Here is a 26,683-nt window from a genome sequence, read left to right on the forward strand (position 1 = left end):
TGCGTAGTATAGATGCACTTTTTACACCATGGTCAAAGAAACTTCTTAAAGTTTTAATTCCTTTAGCAGTCTAACAAACTGTGTATTATATCATCATTTTCTCCTTGCTTTCCATTCGCAAATTAAAGCACACTTATCCCACAACTTAGACCAAGACTGTTCCACAACTGCTTCTGGCTTCATGGATGGAGCCTCCCTGACCTGTTCTTCCCCAGTATCTGTCAACACTAAGGCCTGATCTGTTAGCGGACTATACTGTATGGTCACGGAGACTGGAAGTGACGTCATATGATACATATAGACAAACAGTATACACTAAACATAGAAAATGTAAAAATGATATATACATCCCAGCACTTCCTATTTTCTTATATTCCAATTAAAAGTGAGAAATATATAAAAATACACACATATATATATATATATATATATATATATATATATATATATATATATATAACTGTGCCATGTCTCCCTCCTCCTCACTTTCCTGTGTCTGGCTGTGGGACAAGTGACTGGAGCAGGAGCCTTCTTGCTTCGCCATGTGTGCAAAAAGATGAAGCCCTGCCCCTTTGCCACCAGGTGAAGATAGAACAGATCAGCGGTAGGTTTAACCCCATGGTGCTCCTCAAGATTTCAGCAAGACTGTCAGTCTACATTCTGCATGATCCTGACGCAAACAGTGAGGGCAACTATATTTCTTCTTCACATTCGTTTCTGTGTAGTAGCCATTATCGGTTACTGCAGTGTTGCTCCCATTCACCTGACACCTGCCAATCTGATATTGATGACCTGTCCTAAGGATAAGTAGTCAATTAGTAAGTCCTGGAGAACCCCTTTAAGAATAATGGGGAATCACATAGAAGAAGCACCGTAATCGTGGCCACATGGCACATTGTACCTGGCACATAAGTGACTGAATTATGGTTTTAATGGTTTATTTCCATTTTTAGGTTTGTATTGTTTGTTAGAGGCGTGGAATTGTCAGTGATTAATCTTAATTAATAATAGCCATTCAGTGTTACCCTAGCTCTTTCTGAAAGGTCCGGTTCATTATATTGATCACCCCACATATTCTGTTTCTTGATCCTCTGTCCATACAGAACTTTACGGAACTGTAAATCTAGAACAATGCAATGCTTTGACAGTGCCTGAACAGTGCCACCCAGTGGTCAGACTGTGCGGATACAGGGTGTTTTTACTGACTATAGTACGATCAGAATTGGGAGCAGGTGTTTCACTGAATACTTCTTCTTCAGCATCGGTGGCACACTCTGATACATAACTTCAAGCAAGTCAGAGGCAATGGTGTGACTTACAATATGTAATGCAGAAAGATGACCCCGTCGCACCAGTTTAATTCCCTTATTCCCAGTCATAGGCTCCTACACCCCGCTATCTAGTGCCTCTGCTCAGTGTGAACAGTGATATGACCTGCTTCTCCTCCATGTTACAGTTGTCACTATGTGTTTTGCCTGTACTATCCAATCTACATGTAATGAATTGTCCTCCTGCAGAATCGGAAGGCTGTTTGATGGAACGGAGCCCATCGTCTTGGACAGTTTAAAGCAGCATTACTTCATTGACAGAGATGGCCAAATGTTTCGTTATATATTGAACTTCTTGCGCACATCGAAGCTTCTCATCTCTGATGATTTCAAAGTGAGTAGACGTCTTTTCCATCTCCGTATAAATCTATGGTTTCATATCAGAAGGGTGTTAAGCTGGCCATACACAGTAGATGCCTGTTGGCTGAATTCAGTGGGATCGGCCAACCATCTAAAGAGTATAGGAGATGAGGATCGAGTAGTTGTGTTTGAACATGCCCGGTTATTTGGTTTTCAGGGAGATGAGTTATCTGGCAGATTTCTCCCGTTCACAACACATGCAAGCTCGGCCAAGCCTGCATGTATATGGGGGGATCGGGAGAGTGCAGGTGACACTAGATATCTAGAATACTAGCTATCCAAATATATGATAACTCTGCCTCCTGGTGATGGCAGGGCTGGGCCGTCCATGGTGCACATGTTTGTAGGGTTAGTGGAGTATCTAATAGTGGAGTAATACAATCCCTTTTTTCACCAATCATCTCTCCGGACATGTCTATTTTAGTAAGGTATTGTAAATGGAGCATCTTTTCTTAGGACTCCGCTTTGTGCTGTTCCTCTGTTATCCCTGCTAGTAATTTATGAATACATTAACAACTTGGGGCTATTCCCTGCTTTTCAGTCACTGCTGGCGGTTTCAGACTGTATAGGGGAGGGAATGGTACGGCCCAGTGGTCAATTTATTCATAAGTATCTGGGATAAGACAACACAACATAATGAGGAAACGTGCTCCATCGTTATTTCATGTGGAATGCAAGTCAAGTCCTCTGCAGTACCAGACGCCACCCATGGACAGGTGCGGCGCTGCTTTTGGAAGAAATCAACCATGCTTTATTAATCCTGTACAACCCTTTTTAAATGTTAGGTTTAATCTAGTGTAATAATTTTACGTACCAGTAAGGTTTTAGACCAGTGCCAGTAAACAATTTTTACTTGACTTCGTTTTAGGGCTCTTTCACACGAGCGGATGCCGTACCAGTAATCTGCTGTGTGAAAGAGAGCCAAGCCCCGTTCCGGACAACAAAGACACGGAGCATTAACATAATTGATAATGCTCTTTGCCTTTCTGTAATATTTTTACTACAAAATCACAGTGAGATAAAGTTGTCACCGTGATTTTGTAGTAAAAAGGTCACAGAGAGGCGCGGAGCATTATCAGTCATGTTACTGCTCCGTGTCCGGGAGAGACTTGACTATAATAGGCCAACCAAGCCAACGACTGGCATGGTGCCACTTTGTTCTTTAGGTCATTAGGAGTCATTTATAGAACCCAGCCTTAGATCAAATGACTGTAATGTCCCGTCATTCATGAAATAATTAGATTAAAGCCGAGGGGTCTCCACTCCTTCCATCTAGTGGTTGTCGGGATGACTCACTGGTTAGAGAGGAAACCTATTCTTTAACACCACGCCGATATTGTGTAATAATGTCCTGTGACCGGTGTCTGTTTTTGACAGAGCATTCTAATATTTTTATTTATTTTTTGCTTTTATTGATCATCTCCAGGATTACACTCTGCTGTATGAGGAGGCCAAGTACTTCCAGCTTCAGCCTATGCTTCTGGAACTGGAGAGGTGGAAGCAGGACAGGGAAGCGGGGCGTTTTTCCAGACCCTGTGAGTGCTTAGTCGTCAGAGTGGCCCCAGATCTCGGTGAAAGGATTACGTTGAGTGGAGACAAGTCTCTAATAGAAGAGGTTTTTCCGGAAATTGGGGATGTAATGTGTAATTCGGTCAATGCGGGCTGGAACCACGACTCCACACACGTTATTAGATTTCCACTCAATGGATACTGTCACCTTAACTCCGTTCAGGTAAAAAAATGAAAAATGTATTTGATCTTTTTGTCTGTTTTTATGGTCTGTGAGTCGGATTGTGAGATAAGATCACCAGCATGCTGTTTACTGCTCTGAATAAGAGAATGTGAACTATACCCTTACATGCTGCACCAGTTCTGCCAGGGATTGCTGTCTGGACAGTCCTCAAAAATAGGCAACTTTTTTCTTATGTCTATATATATTTTAGGCTGGTGGTATTTGACTAGATAATTAAAAACCTTTATCATTTATTATGGTTTTCCAATTTGTCCATAAAAAAATGTTGACTATCTGTGATTTTGGGATAAGTTGTCCAGAAAAAATAAAAATTCTGGTTTCTGGTTGGCAACCCTGGTCCTACCCAGCATACTGTACCCAGGATAAACTTAGCTCAGCACTACTGTATACACGTAAGCACTATGTCCACCATTTTTATTGTTTCAATGCATCGCAATTTCTTGTAGTTTTGTGTTTGTTTCCATGGCTCCTATGCAGACTTATGCATCTCCATGGTAACAGACAACAAACAAAGCTCTGTAGTCTGATCCTGCAGTCCTACTGCCTTCCACCTGTCCCCTTGTTTTTGATACAATATATTTGATAGGTAACAGGCAGTAGGAGACAGGTGGAAGGGAGTATGACAACACTCGCCAGGGCATCCCTGTATTGTTCTGAGTGTGCAGAATGGAAATTCAGTATACTGTACTACATCAACTTGATTATGTCACAAAGCATCACGCCTCTTAAACTGCAGCTTCCGGACGTCGCATCCAATAGCAGTAACCCAACCTGCTGATGCCTCTGAATACCCCTCGCAGAACAGGCTGTCGGGGGAGGGGGGTTGTGATGTAGCCTAGTGTTGCACCCATTGGCTTTTCATTCTGTAAAGCATTGCCTTTTCTTCTTCTAGGTGCTGGAGAGGTTGCAGCAGCGTGGCTTTGAAATTGTGGGATCATGCGGAGGTGGAGTTGACTCTTCTCAGTTTAGTGAATATGTTCTGAGACGAGAACTGAAACGGACATCTCGCGTCCCCTCTGTCATTCGAATAAAGCAGGAGCCATTAGATTGAACAAACACTTTTCTTATGCAAAACTGGACAATTTCGGTTGCAGTTGGGACCCAGTTCCCATAATCGCCACTGATTTAAAGACATTTCTGTCACCTCAAAAGACATTAAGAGCTGTTACACAGCGGTATCAGGAATACACGTCAGGACGGCAACTGCAGGATGTTCAAATAATAAACTCTAAAAATACATAAGGGTACTGTAATACTACACGTTCTTCCCACCTCAGACCATATACTATACACATGAAAATATACCATGAAATGATTTATGTCCATAGTTTGTATTCTGTTCATTATAGCGTTTTAGCCAATGAGCATAATCCTTCAAAGATGGGAGGAGCTGACGACACAAAATGGCCACTTCAGCGATGAAGGAAAGGGGGCGTCCCACAATACAGTTAAATTTGGGTTATTTATAAAAGTTAGGAGATTATTTATAAAATTATTGAAAAATTGAGGTGTTTCCTCATAGCAACCATTCAGGTCACTGCTTTTAATTTCCAACTTAATTTGGAGAAATCACTCCTGGTAACACCACTGTCCTGGACTGTACATCACGGTGATATAAATCAGCCTAATGCATTAAAGGGGTTATCCCATAAATAATGTTAAAAATTAAAATCAGACATCATACAGTACATGACAATCTGTAGAACCAGCCGTGTACCTCACATGGGTCCAGAGATCTCCCCGTTCATTGTTCTGCTAGATTTATATCAAGCTGACAGCTCAGGGGGAGTGTCTTTTCTGTGGCAGCTAAGGGGGTGTGCCCATGCTCCACCTATCACAGCTCAGAGGCGTATCCATGCTCTCTCGATCACAGGTCAGGAGGCAGTTGAAAGATAAAACTGAGCATGTGCGACCTTCTTAATGAGCCGGTTAAGAAATTAAGTGGCACCATACAGATACATTTTATTGAATAACATCAGTGGCTGTACAAAATTTTTAATTACATCCAATTGCAAAAGTATTCAGATCCAGCTGCTGGTTTCAAAACTGTAGAATATTTTTCGTGGGACAACCCCTTTAAGTCATTTTCTATCTCGTTTATGCCCAGTCCTTTTAGTTTACTAAGGACACATGCGTCATCTGTATCTGATCTTTTTATGATGGGTTTGAAGAATTCTTTCTAAAGAAAAAAGTCCTGTTTGGTAAAATGCCCTGAGTGAGGCCCCTTTTACACGAGCGAGTTTTCGAGCGAGACGTGAACGCATAGCACCCGAACTGAATTCTGACTCATTCATTTCAATGGGTCTGTGTACATGGGCGTTGTTTTTCACGCAGGTCTGGCCCCATAGAAGTGAATGGGGCTATAGTGAAAAACGCATTGCATCCGGAAGCAAATCCGGATGTAATGCGTTTTTCACTGATGGTTGCTAAGAGATGTCTGTAAACCTTCAGTTTTTTTTATCACGCACATGAAAAAAATGCATGAAAACGCATTGCACTCGCGTGGGAAAAAACTGACTGAACTTGCTTGCAAAATGGTGCGAGTTTCACTGAACGCATCCTGAGCCAATCGATATCGTTCGTGTGAAAGAGGCCTGAAAGTTGGAGCCGGATTAGTTAGGGTAGGGTCCTGCTTACAGCGATGCAGCTGAACACCATGTATCCCTTGCTAATTAATTGTTGACTGATAATGACTATGCAGTTTGGTTGTTCTCATTCAACAATAAATTAACAATTTTTAAATCATTAAAAAGAATTACGGTAATTGTGGCCGCTGCTTGGTTTTCTGCTGCATTGCTTCCTACTTTAACGTAGGTACAAGGTGGTTACTGTAGACCACACTCCATCTACCTAAGTTGGCATTATGAGGAACATTGTTTAAAAACTTGTACTAATTTCATCGACTGTATTGGTACCCTCACCATAGCCAAAGTGCATTACCTACTTGCATGTTGGCGATGGCTATAGACCCCCCCTTTTTTTTTCTTTTTTTTTTTTTTTTGGGGACTAGTTATTAAGCAAGTATTACCTGATCACAGGGATGTTTGAACAAGTGTGCACATTAACCTCTGTTTGTCTAGATATAAGTATGGGCATTGCAGCATTTGGGAGTATACCTGTTGCCTACACACAGTGAGGACATTTCTTTGCATGACTTAGCATACCAAATGGTAACGTCGTTATGGCACCTTCTACACAGTGCAGTCTAAGACAATACACAGTATTTTATAAACCAATTAAAAAGGACTGAGCATACATGCGGACCATTAATCATAGAACTAGCAGGCTGAAAATAAAGTAAAGGTCTTCACTGGTATATTCAACAGGTTAATGGTAACATTAGAGAATGGTCACACAATGAAATAACTGGCTCAACTGACATTAACTGGGTTCTCCATGATACAAAATTGATGTCCTCGCCTTATGATAGGTCATTAATTTAAGATCACGGGTGGTCTGGCACCCTCACCAATTGGAACTTCTACATACGTTTGGTACCAAGCATGGCCGTTGCTAATAATATGGAACTGTGCCTGGTAATGAAAGAAACACAACATTCACTAAATTGCCGTGGTCTTTTCAGTCAGCTGATTGCTGTGAGTTAGACCCTCACCGATCTGATATTGACACCCTATCCTAACATTTGGCCATCACTTTAGTGCTGGAGAACCCCTGTAAGTATCAATTGTGGTCTACCAGACTTAAGTATGGAGTTCTGCTTGGAACAACAGTCCATCTAGATCAGGAGAATATAGCTAGTCCACTAACCCATATATCATGGTTGTGTTTCAAACTCAGTTTTTGCAGGTAAGGGTCCAAAAGATGGGAAAAGGATAACACTTTCCTTTTGGGAGGCTTAATTCTTTAACATTTTTAAGTTCTGTTCTCCATTTTTCTTAACACAATAAAGAAATGAAAGTTTAGCTGCACCTTGACAACCATTTTCCTTTGTTAAAATACGTGAAATAATAGATGGAGTAACTTATGAAACATTGATTACAAACCTTCCACTGTTTAGTGTATACAGCTCTTCTGCAGGATGTGCACCACGTTGGCGCAGCTGTGACCACATTAATCCTGAGCAGTGTAGAGTAATCTATGGTTGGAGCAGGTTAGGCTACGTCTGCACTTCAGCATTCTGGTACTCTGTTTCGGCACAGGAGCAGAGTACTGGAATTGCCATATCAGGTATAACTGGAGTCAGCTGTGGCCTGCCTGTTTCCCATTCACTATAATGGGAACCATGGGGGTGTCTGGCAAGATTGTCCGCTTTCTGCTCGGAAAAAAAGAAGCTCCAAGCAGCGTTTTTTTTTTTCTAGCAGAAAGGCGGCATTCATATATATCTCCACTTTGGCCAATTTTCTCACATAAATCAAAGTATAGCCATGTCTGCAAGAGAAGGAGGGTGAGACAATGCCGCACTGGCTAGAGCACTGAGAGAAGGGACAGTGTGCTTGAGAGGAAACACCCACTAAGCTCAGAGATTGCAGCTTCACATGAAGAAATGCTAGAGAACTAAAGTCTTGAAATTACCTAGACACAGAATTATATAAAAATCTATTTTTTTTTATATGACAACGTGCATATACTAACTGGCGTTAGAGTATTGAAGGATGTTTCAGCATTTTAGGGACAACTGAAGACCATCGTGCAGATATGATGCCAGTGTGTGTAGAAGTACTGAATGGACCAGCTGTTGATCATGCTGCTACAGGCTCTGACCACAATCTTACTCTACATGGGGACAGTTGTCCAGTTATTTAGCCAGTGTTTTCATATCTCTAATTCATGTATTCAGTTTGCTTGGGCATGACACTTGGGTTGGGGTTTAGGAGATAAAGGTATAAACCCATTTTACAGATTGACTGCTGTATACTAGTCTATGGTTGTGTATAACGTCAAACTATTCCTTCTTTTACAGACCTCTGTTTTTACACTACTGCCATTTGTAGTTTGGTTATAAGTTATGCCTTTGAAATTTTTAATGGGATCATATTTGGAATACATAATTTTTAGTAAACATGGTGATTAAATATCGATTGTCTTTTCTTCCCTTCCTTCCTTCCTTCCTTCCAAGGTTTAGATGTTTAGTTGGCGGTGGTTCCTGGATTATTTCTGGTTCTTTAACGTTGTTCACCAGCTCGTCAGTATGGTCATGCTTTTATTTTAGATCGTGAGGAGTCAGTGACTTATTGGCTCAGGCAGCAAGGGTTTACTAGTGAGCTGTAAGTACGGTCAGTTACAGTAAAGGTCAACTAAAGATAGATGTTGTAAGGAGCGCCCAACTTAAAATTGACAATTTTCAAACGCCTTGCGAGATGCATGTTGGTTCCCTTTTCTGATTTTGCACCTTCTGACTTGACCTCTTCATTGTCTAGACCAGGGGTAGACAACCTCTTTCTCTCCAGCTGCTGTGAAACTACAACTTCCATCATGTATACTTGCTCTGCTCTTCTATGAACTCTTAGAGAAATGGAGCATGCTGGGAATTGTAGTTTCACAACAGCTGGAGTGCCACAGATTTCTGAAGCCTGGTCTAGACAAAGAAAAATGAGTTTATCCCCATTTTAAAATGTTTCTGTTAAAATAAATATTTCCAATTTTGCTTTGTTTCTAACCTGGTGTTATAAAATGGTTGTAACTGCAATTATATACATTTTAAGCATTAAAGAGGTTTTGTGGAATTATCATATTGATGATCTATCCTCAGTCATCAATAGAGATGAGCGAATCGACTTCTGATGAAGCATCTGAAATCGATTTGCATAAAATTTCGTTACAATACTGTACGGAGCAGGAGCCAAGTGTAGCGAGACTTCGAGAAGCAATATGTTCAACTCATCTGAGCCAATACATTCTAAAACTGTGAACTGCACCTGTGAAGTTTTATGCAATCAGTGGCCTTAGTGGTCACATGAGTGAGAAAGGTATGTCATGACTTTCCATATGGCGGGAACGTCAGCTGGAGTGCTAGATTGGCGGGACCTTTATAAGGTGAGTGCCTAATTTTATTATTTTACACACACACACACACACACACACACAATCCCGATCCTGGACTCTGCTTAACTTAAATTTTTAAACCTTTAAATCATTGACATGACATTACAAAAAATGGATTATCTTTGTTAAGACTTAAAGGGTTGTCTCACTTTAGCAAATGGCATTTATTATGTAGAGCAAGTTAATACAAGGCGCTCAATAATGTATTCTTATTGTCCATATTGCCTCGTCTGCTGGCTTCATTCATTCAATATACACTGCTCCTTTCCATGGTTACGACCACCCTGCAATCCAGCAGAAGTGGTCGTGCTTGCACACTATAGGAAAAAGCACTAGCCTATGTGCAATCCCACGGTCCCGTCCGGCGCTTTTTGTTATAGTGTGCAAGCACGACCACTACTGATGGATTGCAGGGTGGTCGTAACAATAGAAACGAGTAGTGCATAATGTGATGGAAAAATGAATCAAGACAGCCAAGGACACAATACATTAGTAAGTGGCTTGTATTAATTTCCTCTACATAATGAATGTTATTTTCTGAAGTGAGACAACCCCTTTAACTTATCTTGTACAGTTATACCATGTACTGCATTCACAACACTCGCAATATTTAGTTGCAAGTCAGCGTCCGCTCTAAGCTTCCTGTGTCATCTGTATATCACGCACTGTGTAATAATCTAATTGTGGAGAAACTGTTTTACTGCATTATGGGAGCGAAGTTGTAAGCAATGTCTGTCAACTCTTTCCACTGACAGCTAGCAGAATTGTGAGTGCAGCTCTTGGCTATGGTACAGATTGTAACTCAGGATCAGTATAAATAATCTTTCTTTTTTTTTTTTTATTCTTTATTTAAAAGTTTCAAGAGTATTAGGCTGCTTTCACACTAGCGTTCGCTGGTCCGCTCGTGAGCTCCGTTTGAAGGAGCTCACGAGCAGACCCGAACGCAGCCGTCCAGCCCTGATGCAGTCTGAATGGAGGCGGATCCGCTCAGACTGCATCAGTCTGGCGGCGTTCAGCCTCCGCTCCGCTCGCCTCCGCACGGACAGGCGGACAGCTGAACGCTGCTTGCAGCGTTCGGGTGTCCGCCTGGCCGTGCGGATCCGTCCAGACTTTCAATGTAAGTCAATGGGGACGGATCCGTTTGAAGATGCCACAATGTGGCTCAATCTTCAAGCGGATCCGTCCCCCATTGACTTTACATTGAAAGTCTGGACGGATCCGTACTAGGCTATTTTCACACTTAGCTGTTCTATGCTAAAAATAATGCAGACGGATCCGTTCTGAACGGAGCCTCCGTCTGCATTATTATGAGCGGATCCGTTCAGAACGGAGCCGCCCGAACGCTAGTGTGAAAGTAGCCTAATAAAGCTTGCAACATGTTAAATCACATATCACAAAAAGGCATAGCCGAAACCAGTCCGACATACTAATATAAGTAAGGCTACTTTCACACTTGCACTTGATCGGATCCGTTCTGAACGGATCCGATCATATTAATGCAGATGGAGGCTCCGTTCAGTACGGATCCGTCTGCATTAATAACTTAGAAAAATTTCCAAGTTCGCAAGTAGCCTGAGCGGATCCGTTCAGACTTTCAATGTAAAGTCAATGGGGGACGGATCCGCTTGAAGATTGAGCCATATGGGCTCATCTTCAAGCGGATCCGTTCCCATTGACTTACATTGTAAGTCTGAACGGATCCGCACGCCTCCGCACGGCCAGGCGGACAGCTGAACGCTGCAAGCAGCGTTCAGCTGTCCGCCTGTCCGTGCGGAGGCTGAACGCCGCCAGACTGATGCAGTTTGAGCGGATCCGCTCCATTCAGACTGCATCAGGGCTGGACGGAGGCGTCTGGGTCCGCTCGTGAGCCCCTTCAAACGGAGCTCACGAACGGACCCATGAACGCTAGTGTGAAAGTAGCCTTACACATAGATATCCTGACATATCCTGACAATATAGTCTGAATATACATTGCATACGGTAACCATGATAGCGACCAAACAAAATAATAAAGGACATGGCAGACCTAAGAAAAACTACACTCCAAGAGTAGCTAGTCTTGAAGTATTCCTATCAAGACACGAAAACAGTACTCAGACTAACAAAAAGGAAAAGACACACCACATACGGGGAGGGGGGGGAGGGAAACACATCCAGCAAGGAAGACTGCATAGACAAAACAAGCTTAAAGGACAGCTCAGGTAAGCAACGAGCTATACTCTGCTGAATCTTGGAAGGTGAACCAAGGGGTCCAAGTCGTAACCAAGGTCTTATTGTTGCACCTCAGGGAAGCCGTTAGTTCCTCCATTCTCCGGATCTCCTCCACTTTTTGAATCCACATTTCAATGGAAGGTGGAACAGGGGATTTCCACTTCATCGGGACGCAAGACCTAGCCGCAATGACCATATGACGCAAACAGGAGCGTCGGAGTAAGCTCACGGGCAAATCCGAATGGAGCAGTAAGAAAAAAAAACTGGCGAATTCGGAATATTGAAAGGGAAAATGGACGATAAAGCCCTATGAATTGAGTCCCAAAAGGGCCTGATTTTGTCACATTGCCAGAAAATATGTAAAAGCGAACCCTGAGACGATTCACAACGCCAGCACAGAGGGGACGCTGTCGGAAACATCCTTTGGAGACGTGTCGGAACATAGTACCACCGTGACAGGCTTTTGTAACTAGCCTCTTGATACTTACTTGCAATGGAAGACTTATGAGCTAATTGGAAAATTCTAAGCCATTGGTCAGAGGAGATATCCAGCTGTAGATCCTGAGTCCACTTGTGTACGTAAGAAGGGCAGAAATCTTTGTCCGGTAGTACCAGTGCCCTGTATATCTCTGCGAGAGAATGGCGATAGACACCTAAACCTATGCATATTTTTTCAAAGGGAGTGAGGGCTCTATCAAAATCCGGAGAAGAGGGAATAGAGGAAAGGAAGTGATGCAGTTGCATAGCTCTCCAAGGACCGAAAGAACATGGCTCGGACTGCTCCAGCAGTTCGGCGTGAGTAAGCCAGCGTCCCGTTTTCCTAAAGAAAGGCGCCCGACACCTCCCACTCCGTCTCCACTGCACAAAAGGGCCTCCCGAAATACTTGCCGGAAAGTCCGGGTGTCCCAAAATTGGGAACAATGGGGATGGTGTAGGCGATATTGTTGGAATGCGTCGGTATTTACCAAATTGGAGTAGAGTAGGGCCTATTATAGGGTGTGAGGAGATTTCAGTCGGGGTCTTCCTGTCAACCCACGGTAGTAAAGCCAACGGGGTACGGGAAGAGAGTTGCTCAATAGAGATCCATTGTTTAAAGGGGACGTGTCGGCACCAGTCTAACACACGTTGAAACATGGAGGCAGCATAATATTTCCTTAAGTCCGGTATGCCCAGACCCCCCCTTTCCTTCGGGACATGCAGCAAGGATCTAGACATCCTTGGATGCCTTCCCGCCCAAATAAATTTGAAGAGGTCACGGTGAGCAGAACTGAAAAAACTAGCTGGTATATGGATAGGGAGGGTTTGGAATAAGTATAACAGGCGTGGGAGGACATTCATTTTGAATATAGCGCACCTACCAAACCAAGTATAAAGGCCTTTGGACCATCTCTTTAGGTCCACCCTAATCCGACTCAATAGGGGAATATAATTCCTAGAGAACACTTCCTTCAGATCCTTGGGGATCATCGTGCCCAGGTACTTGATGGCATCTTTCGTCCACCTGAAAGGTAAGGAGCCCGCCAGATCTGCCTCAAGGGAATTTGGAATGGATACATTAAGGGCCTCGGATTTTTGTAAGTTAATTTTCAAATTAGACAAGTTATGGAACTTCTGAAATTCCGTTATGAGGTTGGGGAGGGTAATCCTGGGATTTGTAATCATAAACAACAAATCATCAGCGTAAGCTGCTATCTTAAACTCCTGATTCCCCACTACCAGACCAGAGATGTCAGGGTTTTTCCTTATCGATCTCAGAAGGGGCTCTAAAGTCAGGATGAAAATTAAGGGTGATAAAGGGCAACCTTGACGGGTGCCATTCCTAATTTCAAAGGGAGGCGAGAGCACTCCATTCACTTTCGTGGACGCTGAGGGGGAGGAGTAGAGAGAGCTTATCCATGATAACAGAGGACCCTCGATACCCACGTGGCTAAGTACTGCAAATAACCAAGGCCAACCCACCCTGTCAAACGCCTTTTCGGCGTCAGTAGATAAAAGACACAGGGGGGAGCGTTGTAGCTTGGCACAATGAATCAGGTTCAGCACTTTCGTGGTATTGTCTCTCGCCTCCCTTGAAGGGACAAATCCAACTTGATCAGTATGTATGAGATCAGATAGGAAGGGGGATAAACGTGTAGCCAAAATTTTTGCAAACAGCTTAATGTCAACATTAAGCAGAGATATGGGACGGTAACTAGCACAGGCGGTCGGGTCCTTACCTTCCTTGTGGATCACAGTAATGTGAGCGTGTAACATATCCCTAGGGAGGGGAGTACCAGAGCTCACATTGTTCAGGGCGTTAGTAAGAGGCGTTTGAAGAAGGGAGAGATATCTCTTATAGTATGAGGCCGGAAGCCCGTCAGGACCCGGTGCCTTACTAGGTTGCATTGACTTTAGGGCTACACCTATCTCCTCAGTAGTAATTTGGCTATTCAGACCCTCAAGGGCCTCACTCGGTAGTTTAGGTAAACCTGAAGCTGACAGGTATGTACTCATGACTGAATCCAATGACAAACCAGCTTGGGTAGACTGCGGTAAATTATAAAGGTCTCGATAAAAGTGGGCAAAAGCCTCCGTTATGGAATTGGGGTTACTCAGAGCGTGACCTCTCGGAGGAGTAATACGGGGAATGTAATTCCTAGCTCTCTGTTCCCTCAATGATCTGGCCAGTAGCCTGCCACATTTATTACCATACTCGAAGAAATGTCTTCTACCCTTGGATAAAAGAAAGTTTGTACGGGTGTCTAACTTATCCTTGAGTTTACATCTGGCTAGTATAAGAGCTGAACGAGCCGATTGCGCATGAGAGCGTTTATGCAACTGCTCCAAATCCGAAATTTCCTTCAGGATTTGAGATTTCTAGTGCCCTTTCCTTCTTACGCCGAGCTCCATGTCTAATGAACTCCCCTCTAATCACACACTTATGGGCAGCCCACACCGTCAAAGGTGAGGTATCATTAACCTGGTTTTCCTCAAAATAGCGGGAAAGAGCTAGGTCAATGTCTTGCGAGATTACCAGATCCTGCAATAACGACTCATTAAGACGCCACTGCCATGATCTAGCCGTAGGAAGAGGAGATTTCAAGGAGACATGCAGCATGGCGTGGTCAGAGAAAGTGATAGGGTCAATTGAGGAGGAGGCTATTAGTGGGACAGCCGAGTGTCTAATTAGAAAGTAATCCAATCTAGAATACACATCTCTAGGGGCCGAGTAAAACGTATAATCCCTGGTTTCCGGATTGACTGTACGCCAAACATCTATCAACTGATGAGTATGGAGAAGGCTCCTGATACGGCGGATATAGGAGTAGGCCAAGTGAGAGGAACCTTTAGAAACATCCACAAGTGGATCCAGTGCGACATTCAGATCTCCTCCGACCAATAGAGTGCCTTCAGCAAAATCATCTAATTTAGATAGAATTCTAGTCAGGGCTCTCAGTTGTTTTGTGTTAGGAAGGTATATGTTAGCCAAAGTATACACCTGGCCACCTAATTTACCTTTGACAAACAGAAACCTTCCGGTATCATCCGAGCACGAATCTAGGAATTCCCAGGGAGTAGATCTGGCAATAAGGATACTCACACCCCTAGATTTGGATAAGTCGTAGCAGCTGTGGTAGGCATCTGGGTATCTGGGGGAACTAAATTTCGGCATAGAGTCTTTGCGAAAATGGGTCTCCTGGATGAAGGCAATCTGCACCTTTTTACACCATAAGAGCCGGAGAATGGAGGAACGTTTCTCAGGCGTATTCAGTCCATTGGCATTGATGGATGCGAAGGTGATTTCAGACATGACCAAGATCTGTGGAAAACAAAAAATAAGGGAGAAAACAATCGGGGGGGGGGGGGGAGAAAAAGACGAGACGGGAAACAAAAGGTCAGACAAACCACACTAACAGACTAGATCAACAGGTACCAATACGCCAGAAAAAGAAGGCGAGCAATCAGAACTGGCTAGCCCAGTTCAGACAAAATTAACAAGAACCAAAACAGTGGAAAGTGGTATCCACTATGCGACTCTTGGAAAGCCCAAAAAGAAATGAGCGAGCCAAGACTCACGGACCTAGTAGGGGTTAAGCAGAGCAGACTATGAGGCTACCCTTTCCCCCAGGCCCAGAATTTGTTGTTAAACATTCTGGTGCAAAGAACAGCAATATAAAGGAATCGGAAGGAGACACAGGAAGACAGTGAGAGAAAAAGATAAACACACTGTCCTCTGTGTCTGCTCCCCATCTAGAACAGTTCCAAGTACAGTAGAACTTATAAGAAGGGTATGGCACCATCCCTAATCAAGAGGAACAACTCGTCGAGAAGAACAATCTCCTATCCTGGAGAGTGCGGGACCTGAGGTCGGATTCTTTGGGAGCCACTATTCAGGCGTGGCAGGGGGCCAGTTGTTGGGGTCAGGAAAACCGGAACATCAAGCCAGTCCGGTAGAGCGATAGGCGGACTGTCCAGGAACTGGCTAAGCTCACCCGCCTGGTCTGGGGAATGTAGAGCAAAAGTGGCACCATTTTTACGAATTATCAGGTGAAACGGGTGACCCCATCGGTAAGTGGCTCCAGAGGTGGTGACGACTTGCAGAAGAGGTTTCAAAGTGCGCCTCATGAACAGGGTCCTTCTGGACACGTCCGGTAAGATTTGAATCTGTGCGCCGTAGAAGGAGACTGGACCCTGTCTCCAAGCTCTCTGGATAAGTTCCTCCTTTTCCCTGAAGAAGTGAACTCTGCATAGGACATCACGTGGAGCAGAATTTTCTGAACGTCTGGACCCTGTGCACTCTGTCCAGCTCAATTTCAGACTCCTCAGGTCTGTCTAAGAGAGAGTTGAAGATAGCGGTCACCGCATTCTGTAAATCCATAGCTTTGATATCCTCAGGGATCCCGCGGATCTTGATATTATTTCGTCGACCCCTGTTCTCCTGGTCATCTAACTGCAACAGTAGGTGCCTGTTTAACGCCTGTTGGGAGGCGACAGACGATTCCACGGCAGTGAGGCGGACATCCAGCTCGGCCGAGTATTGATTCTGCGAGGTCACTTTAGTAGAAACAGCCAGTAGGTCAGTTTTGACTTCAGCTATAGCCTGGTCATGTTTGGCTTCTACCCTCTGTAAAATCACCTCCAGATCCGACTTAGTGGGGAGCATACTGAGGAGAGACCAAATGTCCTTCAGTCTGGGCCGCTTTGCCCTTCTACCTTGAGATGAGGAGGAAGATGATGAAGCTTCAGAAAAATCTGAGGCGTCTGGAGGGTGGAAAATAGCAGGAGTAGAGGAGAGGTCCACAGATAGAGCCTGTGAAGGCTGTACATCCCTCATTGTGGCCTGCGCGCCATTTTGGGCCTCCTGATTAGGTGCATGAGGATGAGAGTCCCGTATGGAATTGCGTCCCCCTAGCTGCATGGAAGAGGGTTCGGGGAGTACAGGGCAACTAGGCAGCGGAGACTGTGCCTGCAGTTCGTCGGCGGCTGGTGTAGGTGTAGCGTCACCACACTTCTCACTCACCGGAGTAAGCTTGAGGGTTGCGCCGGAGTTCATAGGCCCGGTGTCAGACGCTGAGGGTTGCAGGAGCGGATCGCCGCCAGTAAGAGGCACCGGGGCCTGCTGCAGTGAGGCCTGCGTAGGAGAGTCCCGAGAGCCATCCCGAGCGGCCGTAGTGGGGGTAGCCCCCATCCCTGGCGGACCCTCCGCCGCCATCTTAGACCATGAGGCCGCCTGGACATAGGACCTCTTGCCCGGCAAGTATGAGGGACCCGAGTTGGCAGCCGATATCACTGGCCAGTCCGATGAAAAGGAGAGCGGCGTTGAGGGGATCACCCCCGTCTGGACGATACCATCACCCACTCGATCAGCGGAAGGAGCCTGCAGCGTCTCGGCACCCTCCACCGGCGCCATCTTTGAGGGTTCCGGAACAGGAGCTGGCGTGGCGGAGAAGAACCTCGCGATATGGGGTTCTGAGGCAATATAAGTGGACCCACGACGACCCGACCTTCTGACCATCCTGTTCGGGTCAGTTACAGTCCAATTGCTGTCCTTAATGTCGTTTAGAAGGGCCTGGGATCCGGGAGCTCTGAAATGTGCGTCTTCACGGCTGCATGCTCAGGCCACGCCCTCAGTATAAATAATCTATTTGCAAAGTGACTCCTCTTTTACTGTACATTTATACCTATATATAAACTGTAAAATGGTGTCTTCACACCTAAAAGGAGTCTGAAAATCCATCAGGTACCTCGGCACCAGAACCTTGTGATTTGCATATTTCTACAGTAAGGAATACTGTTCTACTGTTATAAATTTGGGAATATTAAGTAAATAAATTCCATACCGGTCTGTCAACGGGTGGAGCATGGTTACATTTTTTTTTTTTGTATAGGTTTTTCTTGTACTTTCTTTTTATTTTTTATTGTGAATCTGTTTAAAAAAAAATAATTCTGGAACTGTCATTTATTGTTAGGCTACTTTCACACTTGTGCTTGATCGGATCCGTTCTGAACGGATCCGATCATATTAATGCAGACGGAGGCTCCGTTCAGTACGGATCCGTCTGCATTAATAACTTAGGGTACTTTCACACTAACACTAGCGTTTTTCTTTTCCGGCGCTGAGTTCCGTCCTAGGGGCTCAAATCCGGAAAAGAACTGATCAGTTTTATCCTAATGCATTCTGAATGGAGAGTCAGTCCTTCAGGATGCATCAGGATGTCTTCAGTTCAGTCTTTTTGACTGATCAGGCTTTTCAGAAAAACGTAGCATGCAGTATTTTTACCTCCGGCCAAAAAGCCTGAACACTTTGACTGAACGCCTGATCAGGTTTTTTTCCCATTGACTTGCATTAACGCCGGATCCGGCCCTGTGTGTTCAGTCAAAACGGATCTGGCTTTTGCATGTTAAACCCGAAAAATGTGAAAAAAAAGTCAAAGTCCATAAATGGCGGATCCGTTTTTTCCAATGCATTTTTCCATTGTGATCGAAAGCCTGATCAGGATTCAAATGTAATCCGTTTTCACACGTTTTTCCGGATCCGGCGGGCAGTTCCAGTGTCGGAATTGAACGCCGGATTAAAACAACGCTAGTGTGAAAGTAACCTTAGAAAATTTTCTAAGTGCGCAAGATGCCTGAGCGGATCCGTTCAGACTTTCAATGTAAAGTCAATGGGGGACGGATCCGCTTGAAGATTGAGCCATATGGTGTCATCTTCAAGCGGATCCGTTCCCATTGACTTACATTGTAAGTCTGAACGGATCCGCCAGACTGATGCAGTCTGAGCGGATCCGCTCCATTCAGACTGCATCAGGGCTGGACGGAGGCGTTCGGGTCCGCTCGTGAGCTCCTTCAAACGGAGCTCACGAGCGGACCGACGAACGCTAGTGTGAAAGTAGTTAGGGAGAACATATATTCAACGTATTAAAGGCAGCACTGACTTTAAAGGGAACCTGTCATCAGATCTGGGCTATGTAACATTATATGCTGCCACTGCTCTGGTCCTACAGTTCCCATCAATAATTGTTGTTTTTATCTCCGCATAGCCGTTTGGGAAGAAGTCACCTTTATAAAATGTATTTGACATGCCCAAACTCCGTGATCTGGAGTCACTGGCGCGGCTCTGTGCAGCCGCTGCCGTCAGCCTGGCCAGCCAGCTCCGATTGACATTCCTCTAGCTTGGCCACAACATCGCTGACTCATTCGAAATCTCGCGCATGGCCCAAGCATGTCAGGTACCTTTTTATAAAGGTGATTTCTTCCAAACCGCTATGAGGAGCTAAATGCAACAATTACGGATGGAAAGTGTACGATGAGAGCAGCGGCAACATGTAATTACGTATATATTTTTGCTTTTTAAAATGCACCTGATGATAAGACGCACCTAGGTTTAAGGAGGAAAATCTGAAAAATTATATATTTCATCAGACCAATGAAACCTTCAATCTTTATTAGACCTCAGATCAGGCCCCCTCAATCAGACCCTAAACTGTATCAGACCTCAGATCAGACCCCCAACCTGTATCCTAGCCCCTTGATCAGACCCTAAACTTCATCAGACCCTAAATGTTCATATCTCATATCAGACCCCCAATCTTCATCAGACCTCATATCAGACCCATAATGGAAGAGCTCATTAGTATTCACTTTTTAAGACGCACTTCCCTTTGCCCACCTTTTGTGTGGGGAAAAAAGTGCATCATATAAAGCAAAAAATACGGTAGTTACGGGGACTGGGTCCTTTTAAAGAGGGCCTGTCTCCTCTCCTGACATGTCTGCTTTAGTAATGACTTTAGTAACAATTCTGGAGTGTGTTTTCTTATAACTAAATGTGGTGCCACTCCTCTGTTATTCCTTCTAAAATTTTACCAGTTGGGGCATGTCCCTGCACAGTCTGACACTGGCAGTACTGAATGGATATTGAGGCCCTGTTACATGGCCGGATGTAGCAAGCTATTGTCGGGAAGAAGAATGTCCTTCCTGACAATAGCTTGCTCATCAGAGGAGGAAACTGCTGCATTTACATGCTGCGATCTCCTCCACTTTATACCTTACTTTTGAAGAGCGATCACTAATGCCATCTCTCATCCCCATGCAGACTCATTGTTTGCCGGCAATCAATGATTTAGGAGTGTTTCACTTGTTCATTTGGTAATGGGCAGCACCTTTACACTGGCAGATTATAACTAATCTGTAGTGTAAAGGGCCCTTTAGACTGTGCAGGAACACCCCCAAACACCCAGTTGTAAAATGATTAATGCAGTTCTAGAAGGAATAATAGAGGAATGGCACAACAGTCACACAAATAAATGCTCCAGAATCATTCTTTTAATATAGAATACGAATTATGGGGAGATTTATCAAACTGGTGTAAAGTAGCATAGCAACCAATCAGATTCCACCTTTCATTTTCCAAAGTAGCTGTGAAAAAAGGGAGGAATCTGATTAGATGCTATGGGCAACTAAGCCAGTTCTACTTTACACCAGTTTGATAAATGACCCCCTAAATGACTAAAACAAAACCTCTTTTAACTCACATATAAGGCCTCATGCACATGGCTGATTACTTTTTTGTGCTCCGCAGATGCACAAAATATGGATAATGGCCGTATGCATCCTGCCCTTTTCTTGGTCCCTATTAGGCGGCGTTAACACTTCAGTTATTTCTATCAGTTATTGTGAGCCAAAACCAGGTGCAGATGAAATCATTACACCTGATCTCTGAGTAGGCTTCACTACTGTAAATATATTTTCCTGGATAACCCTTTTAACCCCATATGGACCCGCACCATACATGTACGGCACTGGCAGACGTGACTTAAAGAGGACCTTTCACTTGTATAAACGATGTGAACTGAGTATGCTGCCATATAGAGCGGCGCCCGGGGATCTCACTGCACTTACTATTATCCCCGGGCGCCGCTCCGTTCTCCCGTTATAGGCTCCGGTACCTTTGCTTCTTAAGTTATAGTAGGCGGGTCTTCCCTTGTCCTGTGGGCGTCTCCTTCTCCTAGGCTGCAGCGCTGGCCAATCGCAGCGCACAGCTCACAGCCTGGGAGAAAAAAATATCAACTGGCTCTATAAAAATAGCACATGACCTGAACACCAGCAAAAAAAAAAAAAACTTACACTTTTAGTGATGTAATACCAAGCGATCAAAAAAGGTGTATGCCCCCCCCCCCCCCCAAAAAAAAGTACCAATCTAACCGTCATCTCATTCGCAAAAAATGAGCTCCTATCTAAGACAATCGCCCAAAAATAAAAAAATAAACTATGGCTCTCAGACTATGGAGACACTAAAACATAATTTTTTTGTTTAAAAAATATTGTGTAAAACTTTTAAAAAAAAGTATGCATTTTAGGTATTGCCATGTCCGTAACGACCTGCTCTGTAAAAATATCACATGATCTAACACCTCAGATGAACACCGTTAAAAAAAAAAAAAAAAAGTGTCAAAAAAGAATTTTTTTTGTCACTTTATATCACAAAAAGTGTAATACCAAGTGATCAAAAAGTTCAATTGCACCCTAAAATTGAAGAAAGGAACATCCAGATGTGAATGAATCTTCAGAAGTATTTATTGCAAACTCACTATGCGTTTTGGGGACCACTTCCCCTTCATCAGGTGAATAGTGTTGCACCCTAAAATAGTATCAATCAAACGGTCTTCTCATGCCGGAAAAAGTTTGCCCCTACATAAGACAATCGCCAAAAAAATAAAATAAACTATGGCTCTCAGAATTTGAAGGCCCTAAAACATAATTTTTTTGTTTAAAAAATGCTGTTATTGTGTAAAAAAAGTATACATATTAGGTATTTTTTTATAAATGAAAATTTTGACTCAAATTTACCGCTGGCATGAAGTACAATATGTGATGATAAAACAATCTCTGAATGGCTTGGATAAGTAAAAGCGTTCTAACGTTACCACCACATAAAGTGACACATGTCAGATTTGCAAAAAATGGCCTGGTCCTTAAGGTGAAAAATGGCAGGGTCCTGAAGGGGTTAAGAGTGCTGTATGACATTTTATGAGTAGGGGGGAAAAAATGAAGATTTAAGCTCCATAGTTCTCTATGATGAGACAAAGACACTATGGACAAGGGCATATATAATACGTCCATAAGGGGTTACAAGGTCAAAAGACATTTCTGCTGAAAATAAGCTGATCATTTCTGGTCTGTCTACTGAACCCACCAGTTTTCAGCTAATATTGTTGGGGAAGACAGACCCTGGCCCAGATTTACTAAGCCTGGACTTAGACTGGCTGTCTAGGCCTGCACCACATTTATCACAGTTGCTCAGGCTAGATGATAAATGTGGTGAAAGGACAGACATTTTTGTCTACCTCTATACCAGCTATTTGCTAAGGGCTCATGCACACAACCTTTGTTAGCCGGTTAGAGGCTCACAAACAGCGGGTCCACAATACACGGCACCGGCCGTTTGCGCACCGCATTACAAATGCAGACCCATTCACTTGAAGCAGTCCACAATCCAGAAGGTGCGGTGTGGAACAGAGGACTGCTTCCGCTTTTTTTGGCCATGCCTCTGCACCGCAAGAAAAAATAGAACATAGTTCTATTTATTGCGGACGGATCACGGACCCATTCAAGTTGAATGGGTTTGCATTCGTCTACGCCAGCCACATGGATGGTGTCCATGCATTGGGTACCACAAATTGCAGAACAGACAGCACACGGTGTGCATGAGCCCTTACTTTGAGTACATTTTTTTTTTTTTAAAGATTTTAGGCACAAACACAGTAGTAAATTCACGGTAAGCCATGGTGTCGAAATATTGTTACACATGGCACAGTCATATCAATGGGTGACTATGTAATATACAGTGGATATATAAAGTCTACACACCCCTGTTAAAATGTCAGGTTTCTGTGATGTAAAAAAAAGAGACAAAGATAAATAATTTCAGAACTTTTTCCACCTTTAATGTGACCTATAGACTGTACAACTCAATTGAAAAACAAACTGAAATCTTTTAGGTGGAGGGAAGAAAACAAAAATAATGTGGTTGCATAACTGGGGATGTAGCGGTGTTCAGAATTAAGCAATCACGTTTAGGGTCCATTCACACGTCCGTTTTTTCTTTCCTGATCTGTTCCGTTTTTTGCTGAACAGATCTGGACCAGATCTGGACCCATTCATTTTCAATGGGTCCTGGAAAAAATCGGACAGCACAATGTGTGCTGTCCGTTTCCGTTGTTCCGTTCCGCATGTCCGTTTAAATATAAAACATGTCCTATTCTTTTCCGCAAAATTCGGATCTTGGTACAATACAAAGTCAATGGATCCGCAAAAAACGGATGACATACGAATGACATACGGAAACATTTTCAGGAACAACGGATCCGCAAAAAACGGACCGAAAATCGGGATATAGAAAAATACTGACTTGTGAATGTAGCCTAAAAGTCATGTTAAATAGGAGTCAGCATACACCTGCCATCATTTAAAGTGCCTCTGATTAACTCCAAATAAAGTTCAGCTGCTCTAGTTGGTCTTTCCAGAAATTTTCTTAGTCGCATCCCACAGACAAAGCCATGGTCCACAGAGAGCTTCCAAAGCATCAGAGGGATCTCATTGTAAAAAGGTATCAGTCAGGAGAAGGGTACAAAATAATTTCCAAGGCATTAGATATACCATGGAACACAGTCATCATCAAGTGGAGAAAATATGGCACAACAGTGAGATTACCAAGAACTGGACGTCCCTCTAAAATTGATAAAAAGACGAGAAGAAAACTGGTCTGGGAGGCTACCAAGAGGCCTACAGCAACATTTAGGCTCCATTCACACGTCCGCAACCTGTTTTGCGGATACACGGAGCCACGGATCCGCAAAACACAGAAAGCAGCAATGTGCATTCCGTATTTTGCGGACCGCACATTGCCAGCACTAATAGAATATGCCTGTTTTTGTCCGCAATTGCGGACAAGAATAGGACATGTTCTATTTTTTTACGGAAACACTGATGCGGAAGTGTGGATCCGCAAATGTGGATGTGGACAGCACATTCCGGCCCCATTGAAAATGAATGGGTCTGCACCCGTTCCGCAAAATTGCGGCACGGATGCGGATCCATTTTGCGGACGTGTAAATGGAGCCTAAAGGAGCTGCAGGAATATCTGGCAAGTACTGGCTGTGTGGTACATGTGACAACATTCTCCCGTATTCTTCATATGTCTGGGCTATGGGGTAGAGTGGCAAGACAGCATGGTGGTGGCAGCATCATGCTTTGGGGCTGTTTTTCTTCAGCTGGAACTGGGGCCTTAGTTAAGCTAGAGGGAATAATGAACAGTTCCAAATACCAGTCAATATTTGCACAAAACCTTCAGATTTCTTCTAGAAAGCTGAACATGAAGAGGAACTTTATCTTTTAACATGACAACGACCCAAAGCATACATCCAATTCAACAAAGGAATGGCTTCACCAGAAGAGGATTAAAGTTTTGGAATGGCCCAGCCAGAGCCCATACCTGAATCCGAATGAAAATCTGTTGGGTGATCTGAAGAGGGCTGAACACAGGAGATGCCCTCACAATCTGACAGATTTGGAGTGTTTTTGCAAATAAGAGTGGGCAAATCTTGCCAAGTCAAAATGTGCCATGCTGATAGACTCATACCCAAAAAGACTGAGTGCTGTAATAAAATCAAAAGGTGCTTCAACAAAGTATTAGTTTAGGGTGTGCACACTTATGCAACCATATTATTTTATTTTTATATTTTTTCTTCCCTCTACCTAAAATTTTTCAGTTTGCTTTTCAATTGAGTTGTACAGTTTAAAAGTCACATTAACCCCTTAAGGACACAGCCCTATTTCACCTTAAGGACCAGGCCATTTTTTGCAAATCTGACCACTGTCACTTTAAGTGCTGATAACTTTAAAACGCTTTGACTTACCCAGGCCGTTCTGAGATTGTTTTTTCGTCGCATATTGTACTTCATGACACTGCTAAAATTGGGTCCAAAAAGTTTATTTTTTTGCATAAAAAAATACCATATTTACCAAAAAAATTGAAAAATTAGCAAATTTCAAAGTTTCAGTTTCTCTACTTCTGTAATACATAGTAATACCCCCAAAAATTGTGATGACTTTACATTCCCCATATGTCTACTTCATGTTTGTAGCATTTTGGGAATGATATTTTATTTTTTGGGGATGTTACAAGGCTTAGAAGTTTCGAAGCAAATTTTGAAATTTTCAGAAATCTTCAAAATCCCACTTTTTATGGACCAGTTCAGGTTTGAAGTCACTTTGTGAGGCTTACATAATAGAAACCACCCAAAAATGACCCCATTCTAGAAACTACACCCCTCAAGGTACTCAAAACTGTTTTTACAAACTTTGTTAACCCTTTAGGTCTTCCACAACACTTCATGGCAAATGGACATACATTTTTAGAATTTAGATTTTTTGGAAAATTTTCCAATATAATCAATTTTTTCCAGGAAAAAAACAAGGGTTAACTGCCAAACAAAACTCAAAATGGGTTGCCCTGATTCTGTAGTTTGCAGAAACACCCCATATGTGGTCGTAAACTACTGTTTGGCCAAACGGGAGCACGTAGAAAGAGGGGAACGCCATATGGGTTTTGGAAGGCAGATTTTGCAGGACTGGTTTTGTTTATACCATGTCCCATTTGAAGCCCCCTGTTGCACCCCTAGAATAGAAATTTCAAAAAAGTGACTCCATCTAAGAAGGTACACCCCTCAAGGTATTCAAAACTGGGTTTACAAACTTTGTTAACCCTTTAGGTGTTCCACAAGAGTTATTGGCAGATGGAGAAACAATTTAGAAATTTCTATTTTTTGGAAAATTTTCCAATATAATAAATTTTTTCCAGGAGTAAAACAAGGGTTAACTGCCAAACAAAACTCAAAATGGGTTGCCCTGATTCTGTAGTTTGCAAAAACACCCCATATGTGGTCGTAAACTACTGTTTGGCCGAACGGGAGGACATAGAAGGAGGGGAACACCATATGGGTTTTGGAAGGCAGATTTGGCAGGACTGGTTTTGTTTATACCATGTCCCATTTGAAGCCCCCTGTTGTACCCCTAGAATAAAAATTTCAAAAAAGTGACTCCATCTAAGAAAGTACACCCCTCAAGGTATTCAAAACTGGGTTTACAAACTTTGTTAACCCTTTAGGTGTTCCACAAGAGTTAATGGCAGATGGAGAAACAATTTAGAAATTTCTATTTTTTGGAAAATTTTCCATTTTAACCCATTTTTTCCAGCAATAAAGTAAGGGTTAACAGCCAAACAAAACTCAATATGGGTTGCCCTGATTCTGTAGTTTGCAAAAACACCCCATATGTGGTCGTAAACTACTGTTTGGCCAAACGGGAGCACGTAGAAAGAGGGGAACGCCATATGGGTTTTGGAAGGCAGATTTTGCAGGACTGGTTTTGTTTATACCATGTCCCATTTGAAGCCCCCTGTTGCACCCCTAGAATAGAAATTTCAAAAAAGTGACTCCATCTAAGAAAGTACACCCCTCAAGGTATTCAAAACTGGGTTTACAAACTTTGT

General features: G+C 43.3%; 1 protein-coding gene across 1 annotated transcript in view; it reads left to right on the plus strand.

Annotated features, from left to right (window-relative positions):
- KCTD1 (potassium channel tetramerization domain containing 1) overlaps nt 1-4,756 on the plus strand; it is a 54,968-nt gene extending 50,212 nt beyond the window's left edge. Inside the window, 3 exon segments of the mRNA XM_044293403.1 lie at nt 1,518-1,662; nt 3,115-3,420; nt 4,334-4,756. Coding sequence (XP_044149338.1) covers nt 1,518-1,662; nt 3,115-3,420; nt 4,334-4,492 — 610 coding nt within the window. The 3' untranslated portion in view covers nt 4,493-4,756.
- The last annotated feature ends 21,927 nt before the right edge of the window (nt 4,757-26,683 follow it).

This window comes from Bufo gargarizans, chromosome 5 (genome assembly GCF_014858855.1).
Source record: "Bufo gargarizans isolate SCDJY-AF-19 chromosome 5, ASM1485885v1, whole genome shotgun sequence".
Taxonomy (NCBI): domain Eukaryota; kingdom Metazoa; phylum Chordata; class Amphibia; order Anura; family Bufonidae; genus Bufo; species Bufo gargarizans.